Source organism: Littorina saxatilis, unplaced genomic scaffold (assembly GCF_037325665.1).
Source record: "Littorina saxatilis isolate snail1 unplaced genomic scaffold, US_GU_Lsax_2.0 scaffold_366, whole genome shotgun sequence".
NCBI lineage: Eukaryota > Metazoa > Mollusca > Gastropoda > Littorinimorpha > Littorinidae > Littorina > Littorina saxatilis.
The window spans coordinates 54,280-75,957 of NW_027126794.1; the positions used below are offsets into that span (position 1 = coordinate 54,280).

At 46.2% G+C, this 21,678-nt stretch overlaps 1 protein-coding gene across 1 annotated transcript; it reads left to right on the top strand.

Moving 5' to 3' along the window:
- Positions 1-2,842: 2,842 nt before the first annotated feature.
- On the top strand, positions 2,843-3,211 carry LOC138955299 (uncharacterized). Its single transcript, XM_070326925.1, has one exon. It carries the CDS (start codon positions 2,843-2,845, stop codon positions 3,209-3,211), a length of 369 nt encoding a protein of 122 aa, XP_070183026.1.
- The last annotated feature ends 18,467 nt before the right edge of the window (positions 3,212-21,678 follow it).

Sequence of the window (21,678 nt, forward strand, 5' to 3'; positions counted from 1 at the left end):
CCGCTCCTGCTAAGGGTATAGTACCTAGTAAACGCCCACCCCCCACTTTTGGGCAAAACTGGTACATAGGGTGGGTGGGCGTATACAATGTAGTTAACGGTAATATCATTTGTTAACCATCAATTAAAAAAACAACCCACTAATTCTCGCCTAAAACTAATTTTTTTAATCAATTTTGATATTACAAATACAACGTACTCTTTTGCACACGAAGAAAATAAACAAAAACAAACAAAATTAATGACAAAGAGTAAAAAAAAAAAAAGGTAGGCCAGATGGCGATTCGAACTCGACACAATCGCGCATCAGGCGAATTCGATAACCGCTCGGCTACGGAATCAGACACCAATTTCTCGCCACTGTAATGCATTAAACAAGACGCAAGCACGCTTTCGCAACACGCCGTAAGGATCGAGCATCGGTGTGAAATCTTTCGCGAGCAGAAGCTCGTATTTGACCGCAATGCATCGGTGCTTAAGTGTGTGTGTCTGCGTGTGTGCGGTATATGTGTGTAAGTGTGTGTGCGTGTGCGTGCGATGTCATCCCATCATGTGTAGCGATGATTTGTGGTTGTAGCTGATAACGTTCGCTTTATTTGACCTGTGCATTGTGTACGTGATTGTGTTTCTATTTATTTGAAGATTTTTTAAATGTGAATTGTTGCTATAATGAAGAGTATTACATTGAAGATTGATTGTAAGGCGCTTAGAACTATTGTATGATCTGCGCCATATAAATACCCGTATTATTATTATTAGTAGTAGTATTTTGAACGAAAGTTATGGCGATTTAAAGTTAATGAATATCTATTTAGAAACGATTCCAAAGCAATCAATACCACAACGAAAAGAAGTATAAAAATTGCCTTCATTGATGATTTTTTTCCTAACTTCCGAGGAAACCCCATGGAAATTAACCAAAAATGGTTGATAGGTGTGTTTTGGAGTTTTGACACTTTGATCTACACTGCCCAAAATATACTGTTCAAAAAAAGAAACGCATAGCTTGTAATATTTGGTTAATTTAGTTATATGGCTACAAGGATATCCACCAAACTGCAGAAAAGGTTTATCTGGTCGTCGACCTTTTGTCCATTGCCACAAGTGAGCTCTGCACGTGACGCATGCGTTATCAGTGGCTACAATGTCAAAATTGCTCATTTGGCATGACCACTCGTCATGCTTCAGTGTAATCTCGTGAAACTCGGGGAATATTGAGCTCTCACCATGTCTTCCAAAACCCATAAAAGCGGATTGTTCGCCACAAAGAAATCAGACGACAATTCAGCGACGAAAGATGGCCCGATTGAGCAGAGAAGGCCGCCAAATTGCATTGGGTCGTTTACAAGCAGGCCAAAGTCAAAGTGCAATCGCCAGGCACTTCCACGTGTCCCAGAGCACCATCAGTAGACTGTGGGTCAGGTTTCAAGCCACTGGCTCCGTTGCTGACTTGCCACGAGCGGGAAGACCAAGGGCGACAACTGCTGCTCACGACCGCTTCATACGGCTCCGCCACCTCCGGAATCGTTTCCTGTCGGCCTCATCTTCTGTCCAGGCTCTCCCCGGGCCACACCGATTATCGGACCAGACCGTGCGGAACCGCCTGCATGAAGCTGGTTTGAGAGCTCGCAGACCTCACAGAGGAGCTGTCCTCACCCGCCGCCATCGCCAGAACCGAGTGCAGTGGGGCAACCAGCACCTTCGCTGGACCGTCTGGAATCACTGGAGACACGTGTGGTTCAGCGACGAGTCCTACTTCCTGCTCCAGCGACATGATGGTCGGAGGAGGGTCTACCGGAGAGTAAACGAACGTTACGCGCCCAACTGTGTGGATGAGGCACCCGTTCATGGTGGTGGAGGCGTCATGGTGTGGGGGGCGATCAATACCGCTGGAAGGAGCACCCTGGTGCACGTCCAAGGGCGCATAACTGTCCAGCGATACGTGGAGGAAATTCTGCGCCCACACGCCCTTCCTCTTCTGGCTGACCAGGATGCCATATTCCAGCAGGACAACGCTCGCCCGCACACAGCACGACTCACCACCCAGTTCCTCACCGACCACCATGTCCAGGTGCTTCCCTGGCCATCCATGTCGCCAGACATGAACCCGATAGAACACCTCTGGGATGAATTGGACAGACGTGTGCGCAGGCGAGAAGAAGCGCCGGCAAATCACCGCGATCTATTGCAGGCACTTCAGGAGGAGTGGGACATCATCCCACAGCAAGATATCCGGCATCTGATCCAGTCCATGCCCAGAAGGTGCCGGGCAGTTGTTGCTGCTCAAGGCAGTCACACCCCCTACTGACTTGACAGCCTCGGCACCCAATCGTATTGATTGACTGATTGATTTGAAGATGCAAATGAACTGTGTGTGCATTCAACTGTGTCCATACCAAATTTCAAACAAATAATCTAAATATTGGATTTTCTGTTAATTTTTTCGACAAATAAAACAAATGTGGCAAGTAGCAACTATGCGTTTCTTTTTTTGAACAGTATAAGTCAAGGACCAAAAGCCATTTTTCGATCCCAACGTTTATTGTGCAAAAATCACAAAAATCGGCGACAATGACCCTCTACGCTTTGTGGTCGTCTTGACAGCTTCCCTGCCTTCGCTGTGACAGCAAAAACCGGTACTCAGACTGTGCAGGCGAGCAAAGAATCCGCAATATTGCGAAAAACGCACGTGAAAGTAACCCTCCTGCAGAGCTCAGCACAGGTGATTTTGCCCCAATCAATCTTTTTCACGTGAACCATTGGTCCTCTGAGAGTGAACTGTCGTCACCAGAAATGCTTTATAAGCCCAGGCAAAATCAGTGACAGCAGGCCACCAAACAACCATGCCTCCAAGACGTCATCTGAACCTTGTCGACCGCGGACGAGCTCTAGCCTGGGTTCAAGAGGGTATCCGGCTCCGAGAGATTGCTGCAAGACTTGGCTGCTCCCATTCCGTCATCGTGAGGCTGCGGCAGCGCTTTCTGGCCACTGGAAGTGTGGAAACCAGACCCCGGTCTGGGCGCCCTCGAAGCACCTCACAACGTCAAGACCGCACCATCACACGCCAGGCGTTGCAGACAAGGACGACCACTGCCAGCACCATCCGACGAAGGCTTAGGGTGGCAACCAACACTGACATCAACGAGCACTACGAAACCGCCTTCATGACCAGACGCTGCACGCAAGGCGTCAACTTGGCCGCATTTTACTGACGCCACGTCACATCATGGCAAGACTGGCCTGGTCCACCTGCCATTTGAGATGGAATCGACAGCAGTGGGCCCAGGTACTGTTTTCCGATGAATCTCGATTCAGTCTGGAGCATGATGATTGCAGGACCCGGGTCTGGAGGCGTCCAGGAGAACGCATGATCCCTGCATACGTGAGGGAGAGAAGAGCCTTACCGGGGAGGGTCAGTGATGGTGTGGGCTGGGTTGCGCTTGTGAAGAAAAGTAGTCTAGGAATATTACTCGTCGTATTTGTTTTTGCACTGGATAGTATTCTAGACAATCATGAGTACAAAATACGGCAAAATCGTATGGGTTCCCATGTCTGAACATTAGACAATCAGTGACTTGAATACAGCAAAGAAGGTGTGTACGTGTTGAGCAGTAAGGGGTGTGTGTGTGTGTGTGTGGGGGGGGGGGTGTGTGTGTGTGTGAGGAAGCATTTGCTCTTCACATGACCATTGGGATCGGGGATGGTGTGTGTGATATTGTAATCTAAACTATAACAAAAATATCTGCGTGTATGAACTTTGTGCTCGGGGGTGGGGGGTGTGTGTGTCTGTGTCTGTGTTGTAGGTTCCACTGCATAGACACTACGTCATGAAAACCCAATTTTGTTTCTGAATAAAGTAGGGAAATTAATGGCCTTTTCAGTCATATACTTGGTTTTTCAATCAACAGCCTCATCAGTAAGATCTGCCCTCAAACGCATCTGCCTACTTTTTATGACGGGTAGTGTAGAAACCTCTGGAAGCATTCTCAGCCAAATCAGATGGAAAAGCAGTTCTGATAGCACCTTCAGCACAGAATGGTGATGGTACTCTCCATTTGATCATCGTCCCCAGCGAACCCAGGAACCAAGGTGCAAGCTGCCTTACCCTAATGTAGCAGTCCTTCCTGAAAAATAAAGAAAACATATAACTGAGCATGTTCAGTATTCACTGTGTGCGGACGGGGATGGGTTTTGGTTAGCGAGGGGAGGGTGTGTGTTGGGGGGGGGGGAGAAGGTGTGTACGTGTGTGTGTGTGTGGGGGGGGGTGTGTGTGAGGAAGCACTTGCTCTTCACATGACCATTGGAATTGGGGATGGTGTGTGTGATATTGTAATTTAAACTATAAACAAATATGTGTGTGTATGAACTTTGTGCTCGGCAGAAATGTTCCTCGATTTTAGTCAAAAACAAGTGTGCCCTCAACCCACACACTTTCGCTCTTCAGCATCAACCCTATACAGTTTCATTGGGAAATGTGTCTCGATTTCAGTCCAAAACAGAACTTTCAGGATCCAAAGCACTCGCCTGTCAGCCTTTTTATTAAAATACATTCAACCCACCACATTTTCCAGTGATGAAGATTCTGGGGATGTGTGTTGATCCCATTGATTTTGGCCATTTCAGATCTGGCCAGAGTTGTACATGGGATAGGAACATAACTTCACCCAGACACATAAAATATTAACACCCTGACAGCTTCATGTGCATAGTTTAATTTTGTTTATGAACGAATTTCTCAACAGTCACTAGCAGTAGTAAAGAAGTAACATTTTTGTTAATCTGAGAGTGGTTTCCACAACAAAATCTAACTCTGAGCAGGAAGAAGCCAGGGTGTTGAATGTAGAAGTATCCGAGTGAACAGATTCATTCTTATTCCATGTAAAAGCCTGGCAAGATCTAGGGTGGTGAGCCAAGGGAAGAATAACTGTATGTGCCTTTAAAATAATTCCAGTAATGATTTCATTTTATCTTGCAATTTTATGTTTTACTTTCCTGTGCTGCAATAGTTCATTCACACTGTGTATTTTACTTTAAGAATAGTGGCAAAGGATTTGAGAAGAGAAAGAGAACTAAAACAACGCTTTATGTACCATTTTGTATAAATAGTACATATTGTACCATGTATGGATACATGTATACAGATGTAAGAGTTTATTTTATACAAAGCCGTAATGTTTTTGTGTCAATAAACTTGCATCTCTTGTCACTACTCTCAGATTTAGGTGTAACAAGTGTTGACATAGCTGAATGTATCTATCTAGATTGTAAGTGCATCTAATGTGAACCACATATCTCTTTACAACACAAAGTACAAAAGTCTGCCAAAAACATCTACACAGCTTCAAACTACCATCACCAGTACCAGTTTACATATCATAAATCAATTTTACAATAACAATCTAATAAGCACAAGCATAGTACTTGGTAGTGGTACAGAAATGTGTAACTTACTCTTCAGGGTAGTCTGTAAAGCAGCATGCCCACTCGGTCTGAATCCTCTCCAGAATCCATATATCTGAAGGCAAGAGCTGTATGAATACTTCATTACACATCATCTCTGGTTTCTTAGGAGGCCTGAAAAAATACACAATAAAATAATGAATTAACAATAAATAATAACTGTATTATAATTAGTTTTATTAAACCACTCGCACATTGATCCTTTTACCCCCTCTTTCACAATCATAGTTTATACAACAACATTTACCTCTGTTCATGCAGAGTAAATATCAAGTATTTAAACAGAAAAATAACACTTCTAAAAATACACAATAGACACACTTTCAGTGGCAGTGATTCAAGTGAAGTCAGTTTCTTTCTTCATTTGTTTAACAAAAATTGTTTTGGGCCAGTTAGTGTTACTCTTGGCTTTACACACTAACTAGATCAAATTATACATATATGCATTCAGCTTTGAACACATACTTCTAATGTTGGGAGTGCAGTGTGAACCATACAATTTACAGTGTAAACATAAGGATACACAACAATTTATTCAGAGATAGATTTGCCATTCACTGCATTATATTGTTTATAGTTGAATGAGATAGATCTACAGCGATACTTCAATGCATTAGATTTGCTTTGTTTCAGTGTCTACTGCTCATTGCTCCACCATCATGAATTGTGTGGGAAATTCAGTCAACAGTGCCCACACAATTCAGTCAACAGTGCACAGTTCCAAAGAAACTGATGCTGCTGTGCAATCATTGATTCATCGACGATCGTTCATTGTCAATGTCACTGTCAGAAAAACAACAACTGTGTCTTACGTCGTCACCACTACACATTGGCTCGTAGCCCTATTCTCCTATGACACTGAACACGCGTTCGGAGACACTCAGATAGTACTGCCTGGCCCATAGATCTACCCTTGCTCTCACTTTCTAACAAATTTATTATCTATATATATATACGACTTGTGTCTGTCTGTCTGTCTGTCTGTCTGTCTGTCTGTGTATTCGCCATGCACGGCCAAAGTTCTCGATGGATCTGCTTCAAATTTGGTGTCCATATTCAGATACACCCCGGACAAAATCTGGTCGATGAGATATTTCAATACGTGCTCTCAGCGCGCAGCGCAAACCGATTTTGGTTTTTTTTTCGGGATCAACTACCATAACTCTTCCTTATCTTCTCCATGTTGTCAGCGTTTACCTCCCTTCCTTCGCTACGCTACGCAGTGTCCAGAACGCTTTCCTTGGTACCCGTAATTGTCCTCACTGTAAAAGTGCAAAGGTCGAATCAATTTTTAGCCACGCGAAAAATACACTGTCATCTATCTCTATATATCTATACATATAGATATATATATATACGGCTTCTCTGTGTGTGTGTGTGTGTGTGTGTGTGTGTGTGTGTGTGTGTGTGTGTGTGTGTGTGTGTGTGTGAGAGAGAGAGAGGATTGCACAAGATCTCCTTCAGGGACAACTACACCAACAACAAATACAGTCATTTTGACTTCTTTTAAAAATTATACATGGAGTAAATATGATGCGTTAGTTTTAACTCTGAATGTGTGGTGTGTGTGTGTGGTGTGTGTGCATGTGCGTGTGAGGAAGTGATTTGAGCTTGTGTTACTAGTACTGTTTGTCGATTTCTTACGGGAGCCTTGAAGGCTTCGCCTCTTGTTCTTTTCTAATTTTCTAACCCAGGCATAGGCCATACATGAGGGGGGGGGGGGGGGGAGGAAATCAAAGTATCTTGCTGAAATCCATTGCATGTGTCTGCATTCTTTCGGGTATTTTTTCTAACGTAGAGGCCATATTATGGGAGGGGGGTTAAAAGAATCTTGCTTAGGCCATACGTACATGGGAGGGGGGGGGGGGGGGTCTATTACCTGAAAACGGCATAGGGAAAATTGTGTTATGTAGACGTATTTTATGATTTTGTTTTCTCCTAGGCCATACATGGCGTAGGCCATACATGAGGGGGAGTCTATTATCTGAAAACAGCATCCACACACACACACAGGCACACGTGCCATTGGACGTACCTTTATCGTGTGTGTGTTTGTCTGTGTGTGTGTGGAGTGTATATGCATGGATGCGTGCACTCGATTGTGTGTGTGTGTTCGAACCATGGTTGTCATTTACTTATGTTATAATATGTGTTTGAATCATTATATATTTTAGACGTTTTAATTTTAGTTCGTATCTTTACGATGGCTTTTACCTTTAATGCTTCCAATTTTCAAAACGCTGCAACTGCAAGGCTGGGACCGGGAAGAGATGCGCACTTTCATTGCTGTGTGTGTGATCGGGGGCGGGGGGGGGTATTTTTACACCAATGAGCAAACGTACAAAGAGAAAATTTTGTTATGCAGACGTAATCATGCAAACGTCATTCCTGCCAAAACAATTCATTTTACAGTGTTGCATACTCCTGTGTACAAGCTATAAAAAAATGTTTTTTTCATTTTCTTCAGATATGGGTGGGTACAGAGGTTGGAAAACAGTACTCGGAGTTGTATTGGCATTTGAAACACAGCAGCTTCTTCCATTGTTTTATCCCACTGAACATCATCGCTCAGCAGATGTCTGAGAATGCATGCCTCTTTAAACGTACTGGCGGTGTATCCGTCAACTGTTTTCAGGTCTTCATAAGAGGTTGGGCCTGGGACATGGTGGAGCAATACCCGGAGGCAGAATCGTTCTATGTCTTTTGGACTGGCTGAGTAGACCCTACCTACCACTGTATGACCTCCTTTCTTGCGTGGCTTCCATTTGTGGGAGTTCTGGTGAAAGACGAAGTGATTTGGAAATTCGTTGTAGGTGTAAGTTGTTGGCGTTTTTGCATTGGTTTCAAAGAATGCTGTCAGTGTAATATTTCTGCTTGCTGAAGCTTCTGCTGCTGCCTCATGTCTGCCAGGGGTGAAGAAGACGGGTTGATTTTGGGGCAAATGGAGTGCAAGATGGTGTGTTACTGCAGATGGAGTTTGTTTTCTGCCAGGCGCCAATATGATTCTGGAGCACTGATATATCTACAATCCATGAAAGTAGATACTTCATCATGATTGAGGACGTTCGCCTCTCTGACTTCGACACTTGCATAGTCGTGGCCTTTATAGACATATTTGAAGAGGTATTTGACACTTTTGACCGTTGTACAGTCTTCGAGGTTGATATGGGCATAGTACTTCTTTGTCAGGTATGGGTTGTAAGGAACAACCCATCTGTTGTCAACTTCATTACGGCCTTTGACAATTGTTCGTCCATTGTCGCTTCTGCGGTAGTGAGGGTAGCCAACCATAGCAAGTGCAGTTTCATTTCTGAATTGTTTTGGATAGTCCTTTGAGCAGTTGCCATCCACCATGCATGGCGACTTTGGGTCGAGTGCTCCACATGGTCCATGAATCATTGTGGATTTGACAATTTCAAATAAGACTGGGTCTTCATGGGGATCTGGAATTTCTGCAGATATGAGCGTGTCAATGTCAGCTGCAACCTTCAACTTGCTGTTTCCATCCAGTATTATCAGCAAAAGGCAGTGTGGGAGTCCACGTTTCTGGAATTCGGTGACATAGACGTATGCCACTGGTTTTCCAAGCACGTGTCTTTTGGTTATGTCATTGATGAGCTCCGCTAGATGTTGCTTGAATACTCTTGCAACAATATCAGGACGATCGTGCGCTTGCTGTCCAGGTAGAAGGGCGTCACAAATGTCTTTGCAGCGAGGATTGCAGGTGTACGTCAAGAAGAGATCAGGCTTGCCGAATTTTGAAACTATCGCCATGGCATCCTGATAATTCTGCTGCATGGCACGCGGCGAGCCCTGGAACGATGAGGGAAGTATTACTAACTTTCCGGGGTTGAGATTGTTCTCCTGTGCTTGGGAATGTATGTGGTCCATCAGTCCTTGGTACATTTCAACTCTGAGGTGGTTCTGCTGGTTTCGTATGAAGTTCATTCTTCCGGTTTCTCCTCGGATGTAGGCATCAACGATATATTGTTGGAACAATTTGCTACCATAAAAGAGGGGGCTGAAGGCCTGTCGTACAGAGAGGCTGTGAGCATAGAATTGCAAGGTAGTTAGACGTGTTCTTTTGTCTGTGCTGTATGCTGGCACATGTTGCATGTGGCACTGCCAGCCTATTTCTCCATATGGAAAAAATAGTGGATAAACCATGGGGTCAGTATTAGCCGACATGTAGGATATGCTTTTGGGAAGTTCATTCCTGGGATGCACGACAATATCTCGTTCTTGAGGGGGCGCACCATCATGGGAAGAAAAAATGACTGCAACTTCATCTTGCTGGGGATTGTTGTACCTTTTCTGATCATGCCCTCTAAGAATATGCATGGTGACCGATGAAGGAGTGCGATTTTCAGCAAGGGCACGGGCTTCTTCTTCAACTTCTTCTTGTTGCATCTGCTTGTATGCTGCTGCGTAAGGATTTGTCCTGTTGATGAGGTTTGTCAACAACATCATACTTTAGTGTCTCGACGACAATGCTCATTGTGAGAGTTTTGCAATCTTGCATCGACTGCTTGGTTTCCTTCCATGATGTACAATTGGCTGTATGAGGCTGTGTCAACATCAGAAGGATGCAAACATCCACTGCGGTGGTAGACTTGACCATGAAGTCGGAAGGCATATGGGCCCTTTCCTGGTGGCAATACGATATTTGCACCAAAGGATGCAAAGGCTAGTGAACTATTGTACTGTCTAATGTGTTCACGGAAGTTGAGCGACTGCGGTGTAGTTATTGTCAGCAGTTGCTTGATTTCTTGTGGGCATGTAGCCAATGGAGGCAGCTGTACTTTCCCTTTATGACAGCAATTGTGATTTTCTTTCACAAAATGTAACGCTTGACAAAAAGAGCAGATTTGGTTCATCTTCCCAAGACTGAAGAGGTTCACTTTTGGCGGGAATAATCGAGCCAGAAATGGTACTTGGCGGGGCGGATGGGGCATGTTGCCTGCTACGGTGTGTCGCATTTGTTGACTGCAGGCTGCTGCATCATTTCTGGTGATGCCAGTGAACCTATCGCTATTTTGACTGTCCATTCGGGTTTGCGGTTGTTGCAGCTGAGGAGGTGTCAATATGCTGCTGGCAAGTGTGGGGAAGGGCGAGCGGGGCATGTTGCTGGCTACGGTGTGTCGCATTTGTTGAATGCCGGCTGCTGCATTTCTGGTCATGCCAATGAACCTATTGGCATTTTGACTGTCCATTCGGGTTTGTGGTTGCAGCTGGGGAGGTGTCAATATGCTGCCGACAGGTGTGGGGAAGGGCGAATGGGGCATGTTGCCGGCTACGGTGTGTCTGTTAGGAAACGCTACCGTTGCTGAGCTTTGGTTCAGTTTTGTGTGTTGCATGTAGTTGACTTATTTGTACTTTGTGGGAAAGTACCGATATTATATTTTGTAAACACAATATTTATGCTTGGACGAGAATGCAGGTGAACTTTCTAGTCCTGTCAAAACAAGTTGTTTACCATGCTGTTTTAGTCGTGAGTTCGTGGCGTTCGTTCGGATTAAGTGCGTCGGCGCTTTTGATGTACGTCATAGAGAATGTCGCTAGTTTAGTCCATGTGTTATGGAGTGGTATAGCCCGGTTTCTGGACAATCATAAATGCCTCTACACCACTCTATAAGTTTAGTATTTGTTTACAGGCTTGAATGTAATCTGAATAGTTGTCCGCTACAGTAGCTTACAAGGCACAAGCGCACACGCACTCACACACGCAAAAACCTGGTGTTAAATGGATCTTGACACTGCCAAGACTAATTATTATTGTTTACAAAGCTTTTTACATCACAAAATCATTTCCGGGTTTCGACCAGTACCCTAGGTCGACAACACCGCAAGAAACTCTACAGTCCAAGACGCAGACACCTTTTGGCTCAAACAAAGCAGCTTAACAGGTAAGACGAATAGGTATTCTACTGTACGTTACCCTACTGCCATCTTTCGGCCCTCAAGATGTTGGTATGGCTGTAAGTCCTTCAGACGACTGACAAGGATGCACCAGTCCTCACGACACCGCAACCATTGCTTGACGTAGTCCTTGATCCTTCCAGTTCGTCTCGGCGGCTAACTGTAGAACTCTGCCAGCTCTCCATGCCATGGTCATGTACACCAAGCCGCAGTCACCAGTTCAGTTCAGCCTCCGTCGATGAAAACCCTCCAGTTGGAAACACTCAAAAGAGTGTAAAGCCAACATTTAGTACAGTCGCCGGCCTGGCATGAATATGAAAATGGAAGATATCATGTAAGCTGATAGGGAAAGTTCGTCAGTCTTCATCCTTCTTCAGTCAGATACCTAAAACAGGAGCCCGTCTGCTAACGTGTTACGAAAAACATGAGTCGAGCTTGGCTCCTTGACGGCGACTGATTTTACAAAGTCGTTCTTGCTATGACATTGCCAGTGAGCTGTCGCCTGCATTACTTGCACGTGAAAAACCTTGTCAGTTACACAAAGGTTCCACTGCGGTCAACGCGACGGTATGCAGCCTATAGCCCTTTCCAATGTCTGACCATCGCTATAGTCTATTCTATTTACAACAATACACATTACTAAAAATACGAGTAAACCGCTTCGTAACACCATGCACGGCTCGTATAATGTAGTTGTATCATGTTCGGTCTGGAATATTCTCGAGATTGAGTATTTACTATATGAGACAATGACAAAAGGTGACGTTTTCATGTCAGTATGTCCCAAATGACATCACCAGTACATTTTTCATTCTATCTAATCTGTTTTCGTTCTATTTTTTCTAATAACATGCGTTAACAATTGATTGCCAACTGGAATGGAAGAGCACAAAAAGTGTAACTTGATATGTAGTTTCTCTAGAGGGGAAAACATCTTCCACTTTCATGTCAGTGTGTCCCATGCAACATAAATTTGCCAAACAGCTATGTGTAAGTAGATTATTTGTTAATGATATAGAAAATACTGATCAACAATTAAAGTCAGTTTTCACATTCATTTTCTACCTATTTCTTATTTGTTTATTCTGTTGGCAATGGTGAAATGTCAGCAATCGTGTGTCATTCGGGACAGTGGACATGACACCTGACCTTTTGTCACTGTCTCATATATGCCAGCGCGATTTGTATGTAAAAAAAGCTTCTATTTGAGTTCTGCTACGTTGTGCAGTTGTATGTATTGAATGCTGAATAAATCCTCGAACTCAATTTGACGAGTTGTTTTCTGTTGCTGCGAAGACGGGCGACGTAGAATAAAAGAACACAACTATACGACGTTTGAGAACTTGTGGCAATCTCAAGTGTCGTGTAACAATTGGGGGCCAAGCCAAGGATCTACGTTTAACGCCAAGGGTTTTCCAGCAACAAGGACCAGTGTCAAGACAGTCACAGGAGGTAGCCATCAATCGGGTGTATCCTGAGGGATCAGTATTGAGACTACGGAACCGTGGATTCGGTGTGACTGGTGAAGAGTTTGGTAATCGCCGCAGCTCGGTACGGTGAGCGACGCCGGAGTGTATCGGGATTACGGAGGTTAGCTGCCGTTCGGACGAGACGGACTTCGTCGCGGAGCTAGTGCATTAATACTACGAAATACGACTGAGGTACGTCGTGTACGTATCGTGAGTGCGCCGTCACGTTAGACGATGAGGGTGGCAGCCTGCGTCTACGAAGGTGAACAGCGACGAGAGAAGCATCGGAGGTGCAGTAGAGACTGTGTTCTTTTAGAAGACTACATTCGTCTACGTTCGGGGCTGTGAAAGAATACAGACGAACGCACCGGAAAAGACCAGAATGGCTGAGTTCTGGGGAAAAGGAATTGAACTGGGACTAAAAGGCAAGCAGTTGACGGAGTTCGTCGAGTCCCAGACACGACTGCTGGCGCAGCGTGAAGAAAGACAAGCGCAGCGTGAGCGTGAAGAAAAAGAAAGACAAGCGCAGCGTGAGCGTGAAGAAAGACAAGCGCAGCGTGAGCGTGAAGAAAGAGAAGCACAGCGTGAAGAAAGGCAAATGGAGCTGAAACGCTTAGAGCTCCAGATAGAAATGGAGACGAAGCGCTTAGAGCTTCAGACAGAAATGGTGCGTGTTCAAAATGAGCACGCGGCACCACGCCAAAGAGATAACCAGCAGCAAATGTTACACAGGGCACCGAAACTTCCAGCATTCGCTGACGGGAAGGACCAGATCGACTGCTACCTTGCAAGATTCGAGAGGTTCGCTGAGAGTGCTAGATGGCAGCGCGACGACTGGGCGATTCTACTCAGCGCACATTTGACTGGGGCAGCACTTGAGGTCTACGCTAGACTCTCAAACGATGACGCCAGAGACTATGATGTACTGAAGGAAGCTCTGTTGCGTTGCTACAACTTCACTGAAAGGGGCTCCGTCAACGCTTCCGCGAATGTCAGCCATTGTCTGGAGAGACACCGAGCCAGTTTGTGGAGCGCCTGTCGTCATACCTGCAGAAGTGGGTGGAGTTATCAGGTGAAGAGCAGTCATACGAGAGTCTGCGGGACATGATCGTGAAGGAGCAGTTCCTTAATGCCTGCCTGAAGGACCTGGCGACCCGCTTGGAAGAGCAAAAACTGCGGGGTTTGAAGGACATTACTGATGCTGCTGAGCGTTATCTCATTGCTCATGGAAGGACCCTGGGGACGTCAAAGTCATCGAAACCTTTCCAGAAGAGCGGGAACCAGGGAAACCAACCTGCCAAGGGACAAACTGAGTCCGCACCATCATCCAATGAAGGGCAGAACATAACGTGTTTCCTTTGCAATGCCAAGGGCCACCGAGTCGCCAACTGTCCCCAAAAGAAAAATAACGGACATGTCAATGACAAAGCGCAAGAACATCGACGGAGATATTACGACAACAAGAGGCAAACGAGTGGCTCGAACCAACAAGTATGTGCGAGCAGCGTCATACTTCCAAGGGCTGCCGAGCAAGTGGCTACACCATCGGACGTGGAAGAATGTATATCTGATGGCCAGCTTCTACTCGCCAATGGCAAGTCAATCCCTGTCGTCGCCAGCGCAGCTGTGTCAGTGTCGAACATGCCCGTGTCGAAGGGATTTGTTGAGAAGCAGGAAGTGACTGTTCTCAGAGATTCGGGCTGCAATGGAGTCATTGTCAAAGAGGATCTGGTGCCAACAGAGAAGTTCACTGGTGACTTCAAGTGGACGCTCATGGCTGACAGCAAATGCGTGAGGGCACCAGTGGCAAAGATCCAGATAGATACTCCATACTTCACCGGAGAAGTTGAGGCCGTCTGCCTGAAGAAGCCCTTGTACGATCTACTAATTGGGAACATTGGGGGTGCGAGACGTCCTGATGACCCTGATTTCGAATGGAGAATGGGCTCAGCTCAGCCTGCTGTTGAGGAGGAAGACCCACTGCCATTTGCGAATGAAGATATCAGCGAACTGTTACGAGATGACAGAGCAACTGTGCATCGCCGCGACCAGCCGCAGGTTGTAAGCGATGTGACGACCAGAGCCCAGGCGAAGAAGGACAAAACAACTACGCCACTCAGGGTCACCAACAGTTCTGCAACTGCTGTCGTGGACAGGGATCAGCTGATTCAGCTACAGGAAGCTGATTCGACCTTGACAAAGTACAGGAGTCGTCCTGTCAAGGAGGTGACTAATGGCGAAGGCACTGTGCACTTTGAAGTAAAGGCCACGATCCTGTACAGAGTGTTCCAGCACCCGAGAGTCAACGGTGGGAAGCCATTACGTCAAGTTCTGGTGCCTCAACCACTTAGGCGCCAGGTGATGGAGGTGGCCCCCGACTCTATTATGGGAGGTCACCTGGGGGTTAAGAAGACATCGGACAGAATCCAGGCTGCATTTTACTGGCCAGGACTGCATGCAGATGTGACTCGATTCTGCCGATCGTGCAATATTTGCCAGAAAACCATACCTCGGGGAAGGGTCCCGAAAGTGCCGTTGCAGAAGATGCCTTTGATCGACCGACCTTTCAAGAGGGTGGCCATTGACCTCATCGGCGAGATCAAACCGCCAAGTGAAGCGGGTCATCGTTGGGTACTGACCCTGGTAGACTATGCAACCAGGTACCCAGAAGCCGTGCCTCTGAAGAAAATTGACACCGAGACTGTTGCCGAGGCACTTGTGGACATTTTCAGCAGAATTGGGGTTCCTGAAGAGATCCTCACAGACCTGGGGACACAGTTTGTCTCTGAATGCATGGAAGAGGTCAACAGGCTGCTGAGCATTCGTCACTTGACTACGACACCCTATCACCCGATGTGCAATGGGCTGGTCGAAAAATTCAATGCGACGCTGAAGTCCACGCTGAAGAAACTATGCAGTGAGCAGCCAAGGCAGTGGCATCGCTACATCAATGCCTTGCTGTTTGCATACAGGGAGGTGCCACAAGAGTCCACTGGATTCTCCCCGTTCGAGCTGATGTACGGGCGGACCGTGAGAGGCCCGATGCAGATACTAAAGGAATTGTGGACGAAAGATGTGGACACACCTGAAGTGAAGAACAGTTACCAGTACGTGTTCGAGTTGCGAGAGAAACTGGAGGAGACTCTCGAGATTGCTCGAGAGAACTTGAGAAAGTCTCAGGATAGCGGAAAGCACTACTACGACCGCAAAGCCGTAAACAGGAAGTTTACACCAGGTAACAAAGTGCTGATACTGCTCCCCACTGATCACAACAAACTACTGATGCAGTGGAAAGGCCCATACGAGGTTGAGGCTGTGGTAGGGATCAACGACTACAAGGTGAATGTCGGCAAGAAGTCCAAGATCTACCACGCTAACCTCCTGAAACTGTATGTGGAGAGACCTCCGGAAGCAGTACAGGTCGCAGCAAGTGCGGAAGAACCAGCCGAACTAGACGAGTTCGACGGTGAGGAACTACTGGAGTTGGGAGACCTCCACAAGAAAGAGGGAGTGGATGACGTCAAGCTAGGACCTGACCTGACAGAAGATCAGCAGAAGGAGCTGCATGATTTTATGGGCGACTTCACCCATAGGTTCTCTGATGTTCCAGGCTCTACGTCCTTGGTCGAACATGAAGTCCACCTCACATCTGACGTTCCTGTTCGGTCAAAACCATACCCTATCCCGTTTCAGGCTCGGGAATCCTTGAAGAAGGACATCGACAACATGTTGAAGATGGGGGTCATCCGTGAGTCATCATCCCCTTACTCATCTCCCGTTGTTGTGGTCAAGAAGAAAGACGGCACAAACAGGGTATGCATTGACTTCAGGAAAGTCAATAAGATCACCGTGTTTGACCCTGAACCAATGCCGACGGCAACTGATCTATTCCGACAGTTAACCGGCAGTAAGATCTTCTCGAAGATCGATCTCAGCAAGGGATATTGGCAAATTCCTGTGCGCGAAGAGGACATACCAAAGACCGCCTTTGCAACTCCAGACGGAACGTATCAGTGCCTGCGGATGCCTTTTGGCATGGTGAACAGTGGTGCTACCCTTACGAGGGGAATGCGAAAAATGCTCAAAGGAATGAAGAATGTTGTGTACTACTGGGATGATCTGCTAGTCCACACGGAGACCTTTGCGGAACATCTGGAGACTTTGAGGGAACTGTTTTCCCGCCTGACAAAAGCTAATCTGACCGTGAGACCCAGCAAGTGCATTTTGGGGACCGACAACGTTGACTTCATAGGTCATTCACTGAAGGAAGGTCAAAAGGGGCTTTTGTTGGAAAACGTCACCAAGATCCTCAATGCGCCACGTCCTGAAACCAAGAAGCAGGTGCGATCCTTCCTTGGATTGGCTGGGTACTACAGAGAGTTCATTCCAAACTTCGCCGCCATAACGGCGCCTTTGTCGGACATGACCCGAAAAGGATGCCCCAACCGAATACTCTAGGAACCAGCTCAGGAGAAGGCATACCAGACCGTACGCGACCTGATGTCACGAGACCCGGTGCTACGCCTTCCTGATACTGCCAAAGAGTTCATCTTGCGTACAGACGCATCGGACGAAGGGATCGGCGCCATGCTGATGCAAGAGCATGGAGGTAAACCGTTTCCGGTCAGCTATGCCAGCAAGAAGCTGTCAGGAGCCGAGAAGAACTACTCGACCATGGAGAAAGAGTGTTTAGCCATCGTGTGGGGAATCAAGAAATTTGAACTCTACCTCCAAGGGGTGAAATTCGTGCTTCAGACTGATCACAAACCCCTCACCTACCTGAATTCTGCGAAGTTTGTGAATAATCGTGTCATGAGGTGGGTGATGTACTTGCAGAACTTTGATATGCGAGTGGAATCGATCAAAGGTTCAGACAATGTTGGAGCAGATTTTCTCAGCCGAGTATGTGATTAAAACTGTGTTCATTCTCCAACAGACTAATGTACATACCTGGATTTTAATCTGTTATGTATACATAATATGTGTACATGTAGCGTTTCAATGATTGAAAGAAATTACGTAAATTTCTTCTGGTGTTGGGGGTAATGTTAGGAAACGCTACCGTTGCTGAGCTTTGGTTCAGTTTTGTGTGTTGCATGTAGTTGACTTATTTGTACTTTGTGGGAAAGTACCGATATTATATTTTGTAAACACAATATTTATGCTTGGACGAGAATGCAGGTGAACTTTCTAGTCCTGTCAAAACAAGTTGTTTACCATGCTGTTTTAGTCGTGAGTTCGTGGCGTTCGTTCGGATTAAGTGCGTCGGCGCTTTTGATGTACGTCGTAGAGAATGTCGCTAGTTTAGTCCATGCACGGCTCGTATAATGTAGGTGTATCATGTTCGGTCTGGAATATTCTCGAGATTGAGTATTTACTATATATGCCAGCGCGATTTGTATGTAAAAAAAAAGCTTCTATTTGAGTTCTGCTACGATGTGCAGTTGTATGTATTGAATGCTGAATAAATCCTCGAACTCAATTTGACGAGTTGCTTTCTGCTGCTGCGAAGACGGGCGACGTAGAATAAAAGAACACAACTATACGATGTGTGAGAACTTGTGGCAATCTCAAGTGTCGTGTAACAGTGTCGCATTTGTTGAATGCCGGCTGCCGCATTTCTGATGATGCCAGTGAACCTATCGACATTTTGACTGTCCATTCGGGTTTGCGGTTGGAGCTGGGGAGGTGTCGATATGCAGCTGGCAGGTGTGGGAAAGGGTGAAGGGACATTTTGTGTACTGTTCTCAGCTCGACGATGTTTATTTATTTGATTATTTCTTTTTTTCTGGCGTAGCGTTTTTGCTGGTATTATTGTTCGTTGTCGCTTCGGCATTATGATGGGTAGGCCTGAAGAAATAAATTTGCTTTTGTTTAATATTTCTCTTGGGCTGCAAGCCAGCGCAATATAATTAAAACATTTCATTTGCCAAATCAGTGCCACCAAAACTTATAAATAGGACTAAGGACTTCCGGTTGCGCGTCTGATGTCATACTGCCCCTTCTTCGAGAGCTCCAGTGGTTTGGGTCTACAACCTTTCAAAAGTGGACCTACACCAGCTTCTCGGCCGTAGCTAGTCTACATACAGTCCCAGCGACGTACAAGACTGTTTTTGCTCGTTTAAAGGTACTGTCTTTTGTGTGTTTTTCCGCCGATTCAATCGGCAGCGACCGGCTTCGTCCTGTTTCAAGATGGCCGCGTATACCCAAAATTCGGACACTATCCAACCTGTTTTTGTTCAACACAAACATCTGCCTACAGAATCAGACAAGCCTTACACGGTTCATGAGATATGCAGCGCATGTGAACGAAAAACTGGCCATGACACCATTCTTGGTGCACAGAGGCTCGGAGCACTATGGAGAGTATACCCCAAGTCTAGGGAAACACGATTAAAGCTTCTGCTCAACGGGGTGGCACTACGAGGGGTCACCGTGAGTTTCAGGGACAAAAATCCCTTCATCATCCAAACCCAAGATGGAGAAAAGGAGCTTAAAACAACGAAAGTGACAATTGGGAATCTCCCAATCTCATTCAGCAACAAGGAAATTCTCGCTATGATCCAAAAGGTAGGGGGGAAACCCCGCTCAGAGCTATACATGGAAAAAGATAGGGATGAAAACGGTGGGCTTACCCGTTGGTTGACCAGCCGACGTTTCATTTACGTCGAGGTTCCTGATCGTCCTCTCCCAACAAGGGTAAACCTGGGAAACTTTAAAGCGTCCATCTATCACTTCGAACAGAAAGAAGAACGTAGAATCCAACAAGGAACGTGTGGGCGGTGCCTCACGCAGGGTCATACAGCCTCGAACTGCAGAAATGACGTCATTTGTCTTGATTGTCACAAACCGGGTCACAGAAGGGGAGACCCGCACTGCGACGCCTTCCCAAATGACACTGTCGCGACCAACCTGATAGGTAGGACCTTAACTTCTCACACAGAAGGAGTCAGGAACTCAAGTGGTAAAGTTCAACAAAATGAAGACTTTATTGCTGCTAGAAAATAAAGGATGAGTGGATGAGAATGAAAGGATGTTGATGAAAATGATGGGGGAATGAACAAGAACTGCTGGGCTCTGCTCTACTACAGCACAAAGAAAGTTAGTGATGATGATGATGATGATTGATGATCAGGAATGAAGGGGGGGCGGCAATGATGATAAGGCAAAACATCATGTCAACACAATTGCACATCAACATACATGTGGTTATGGCAATGACATACATAAGGCCACGCACACATGTGAGAAAGCAAAAATAAACAACACAACTGTCACTTTTGTCAATGAAATACTAAGGTAGCTGAATGTGCGACAATGCCACACGTACGGCCTTAAAGGTGAGTGCAAACGTGTTCATCACCAACATATCTACGCCGAACTCGGGTTATAAACCCTCGAGCAATGACCGGCGCTTGTTCAAGCTAGAATGACATGTGAAAGTTACTTCCCTTTAAATCAGCCAAGATGCGAATGGTGAGTGTGACGAATGCCAATTAGATGCTTGCGCTGATGACACGGAGTGAGTGCGAAGATGATGATCTCCCCTGCCTACCCCCTTACTGCAAGCGTTGAGCAGTAACGTTGAAAGGGGTTAGACAGACGAACAGACGATGAAACATCTCCCCCTCTTTCTACCCCTTTACTGCAGGCGTTGAGCAGTACCGACGACGGGGGAAAGAGGAAGGCGAATAGACACGATGTAGATATCTCCCCCTCCTTCGACCCCTGTCTGCAAGCGTTGGGCAGAACTGATGAAGGGGGAAAGAGGAAGACGAACAGACGCTGACGATAGACGATGGCCTCCCCTGACCCAGTGCGCTGAGAACGACGAACAGCCTGCACTGTCAGGGAAGCAGTGACGGCGATGACAGACGAGTAGATGACAGATGACAAGACGATATCGGCGACGGCGAGGACGGCCAACGACGGGCGGCGGGACTCCAGACGACAATCTCGCCCTTGTGACGAAGCTCCACGCAGGCACCCTTTTCAGTTTGCAGATGAGGCCGTGCTCGACAAATAAATGAAAGAAAAACACAGGCCTATAAGGCCATAATTAGAACACATGGTACTCAAATGCGAATGATTCACAAGGCAAAAAGAGTTTAGCCAACAAACAAAACAGAGGTCACTCCATAATATTTACACAAAAGCTAACTGGAGTGTGTGACCAAAAATCAACCTTACTGTCACTTTCAAGTCTTGCAACTTTAGACTCATTTCACAAATTCATGTAACATTTTCCAACCAGAAAAACACGCTTATTTCAGAGCATGGAATGATAACCAAAATGAGCGTGAATGACAAATTAATGAAGGGGGAATGAAATAAAGTGAAAAGGCCATGAGCTAAATTCTACCTCCCTTTTACCACCCTCCACCCGACCTACAACACAAACTAGAGACCAAAACACGTGGACAACAGAAGACATTTACACACACAAAAATACTCACATGGAAGAACCTCTATCCTTCCCCTGGTGAATATTTCCCTTTTCACGGCAAAGCCGACGTCAACAATAATGTTGAAAACTTGACCGGGTTGACATGAGTCACACCACGTACTTGGGCCGACAGCAGTCGCGCCACATTCCAGAACACACAATCGAGGTGTTACTGCTTCCAAAGTTCTTTGGCTTCTGCCCCGAATCCCGTTCAGCGCTGAGCGCAGACGACGGGTGAGCGCTAGCGACGCACCAAATTCACGTGCTCCCCGCAATGCGGTCACGAACACGGACACACTACACACCGCGGCTGGCGGTTTGTCGATTTAGAAACTACCCGCAACCCATCTCGCGACATATCCCCCCACCAAGACAAAACTACCAG

Excerpts from the sequence above, each read along its gene's own strand:
- LOC138955299 (XM_070326925.1), top strand. The coding sequence starts at position 2,843 with ATGCCTCCAAGACGTCATCTGAACCTTGTCGACCGCGGACGAGCTCTA.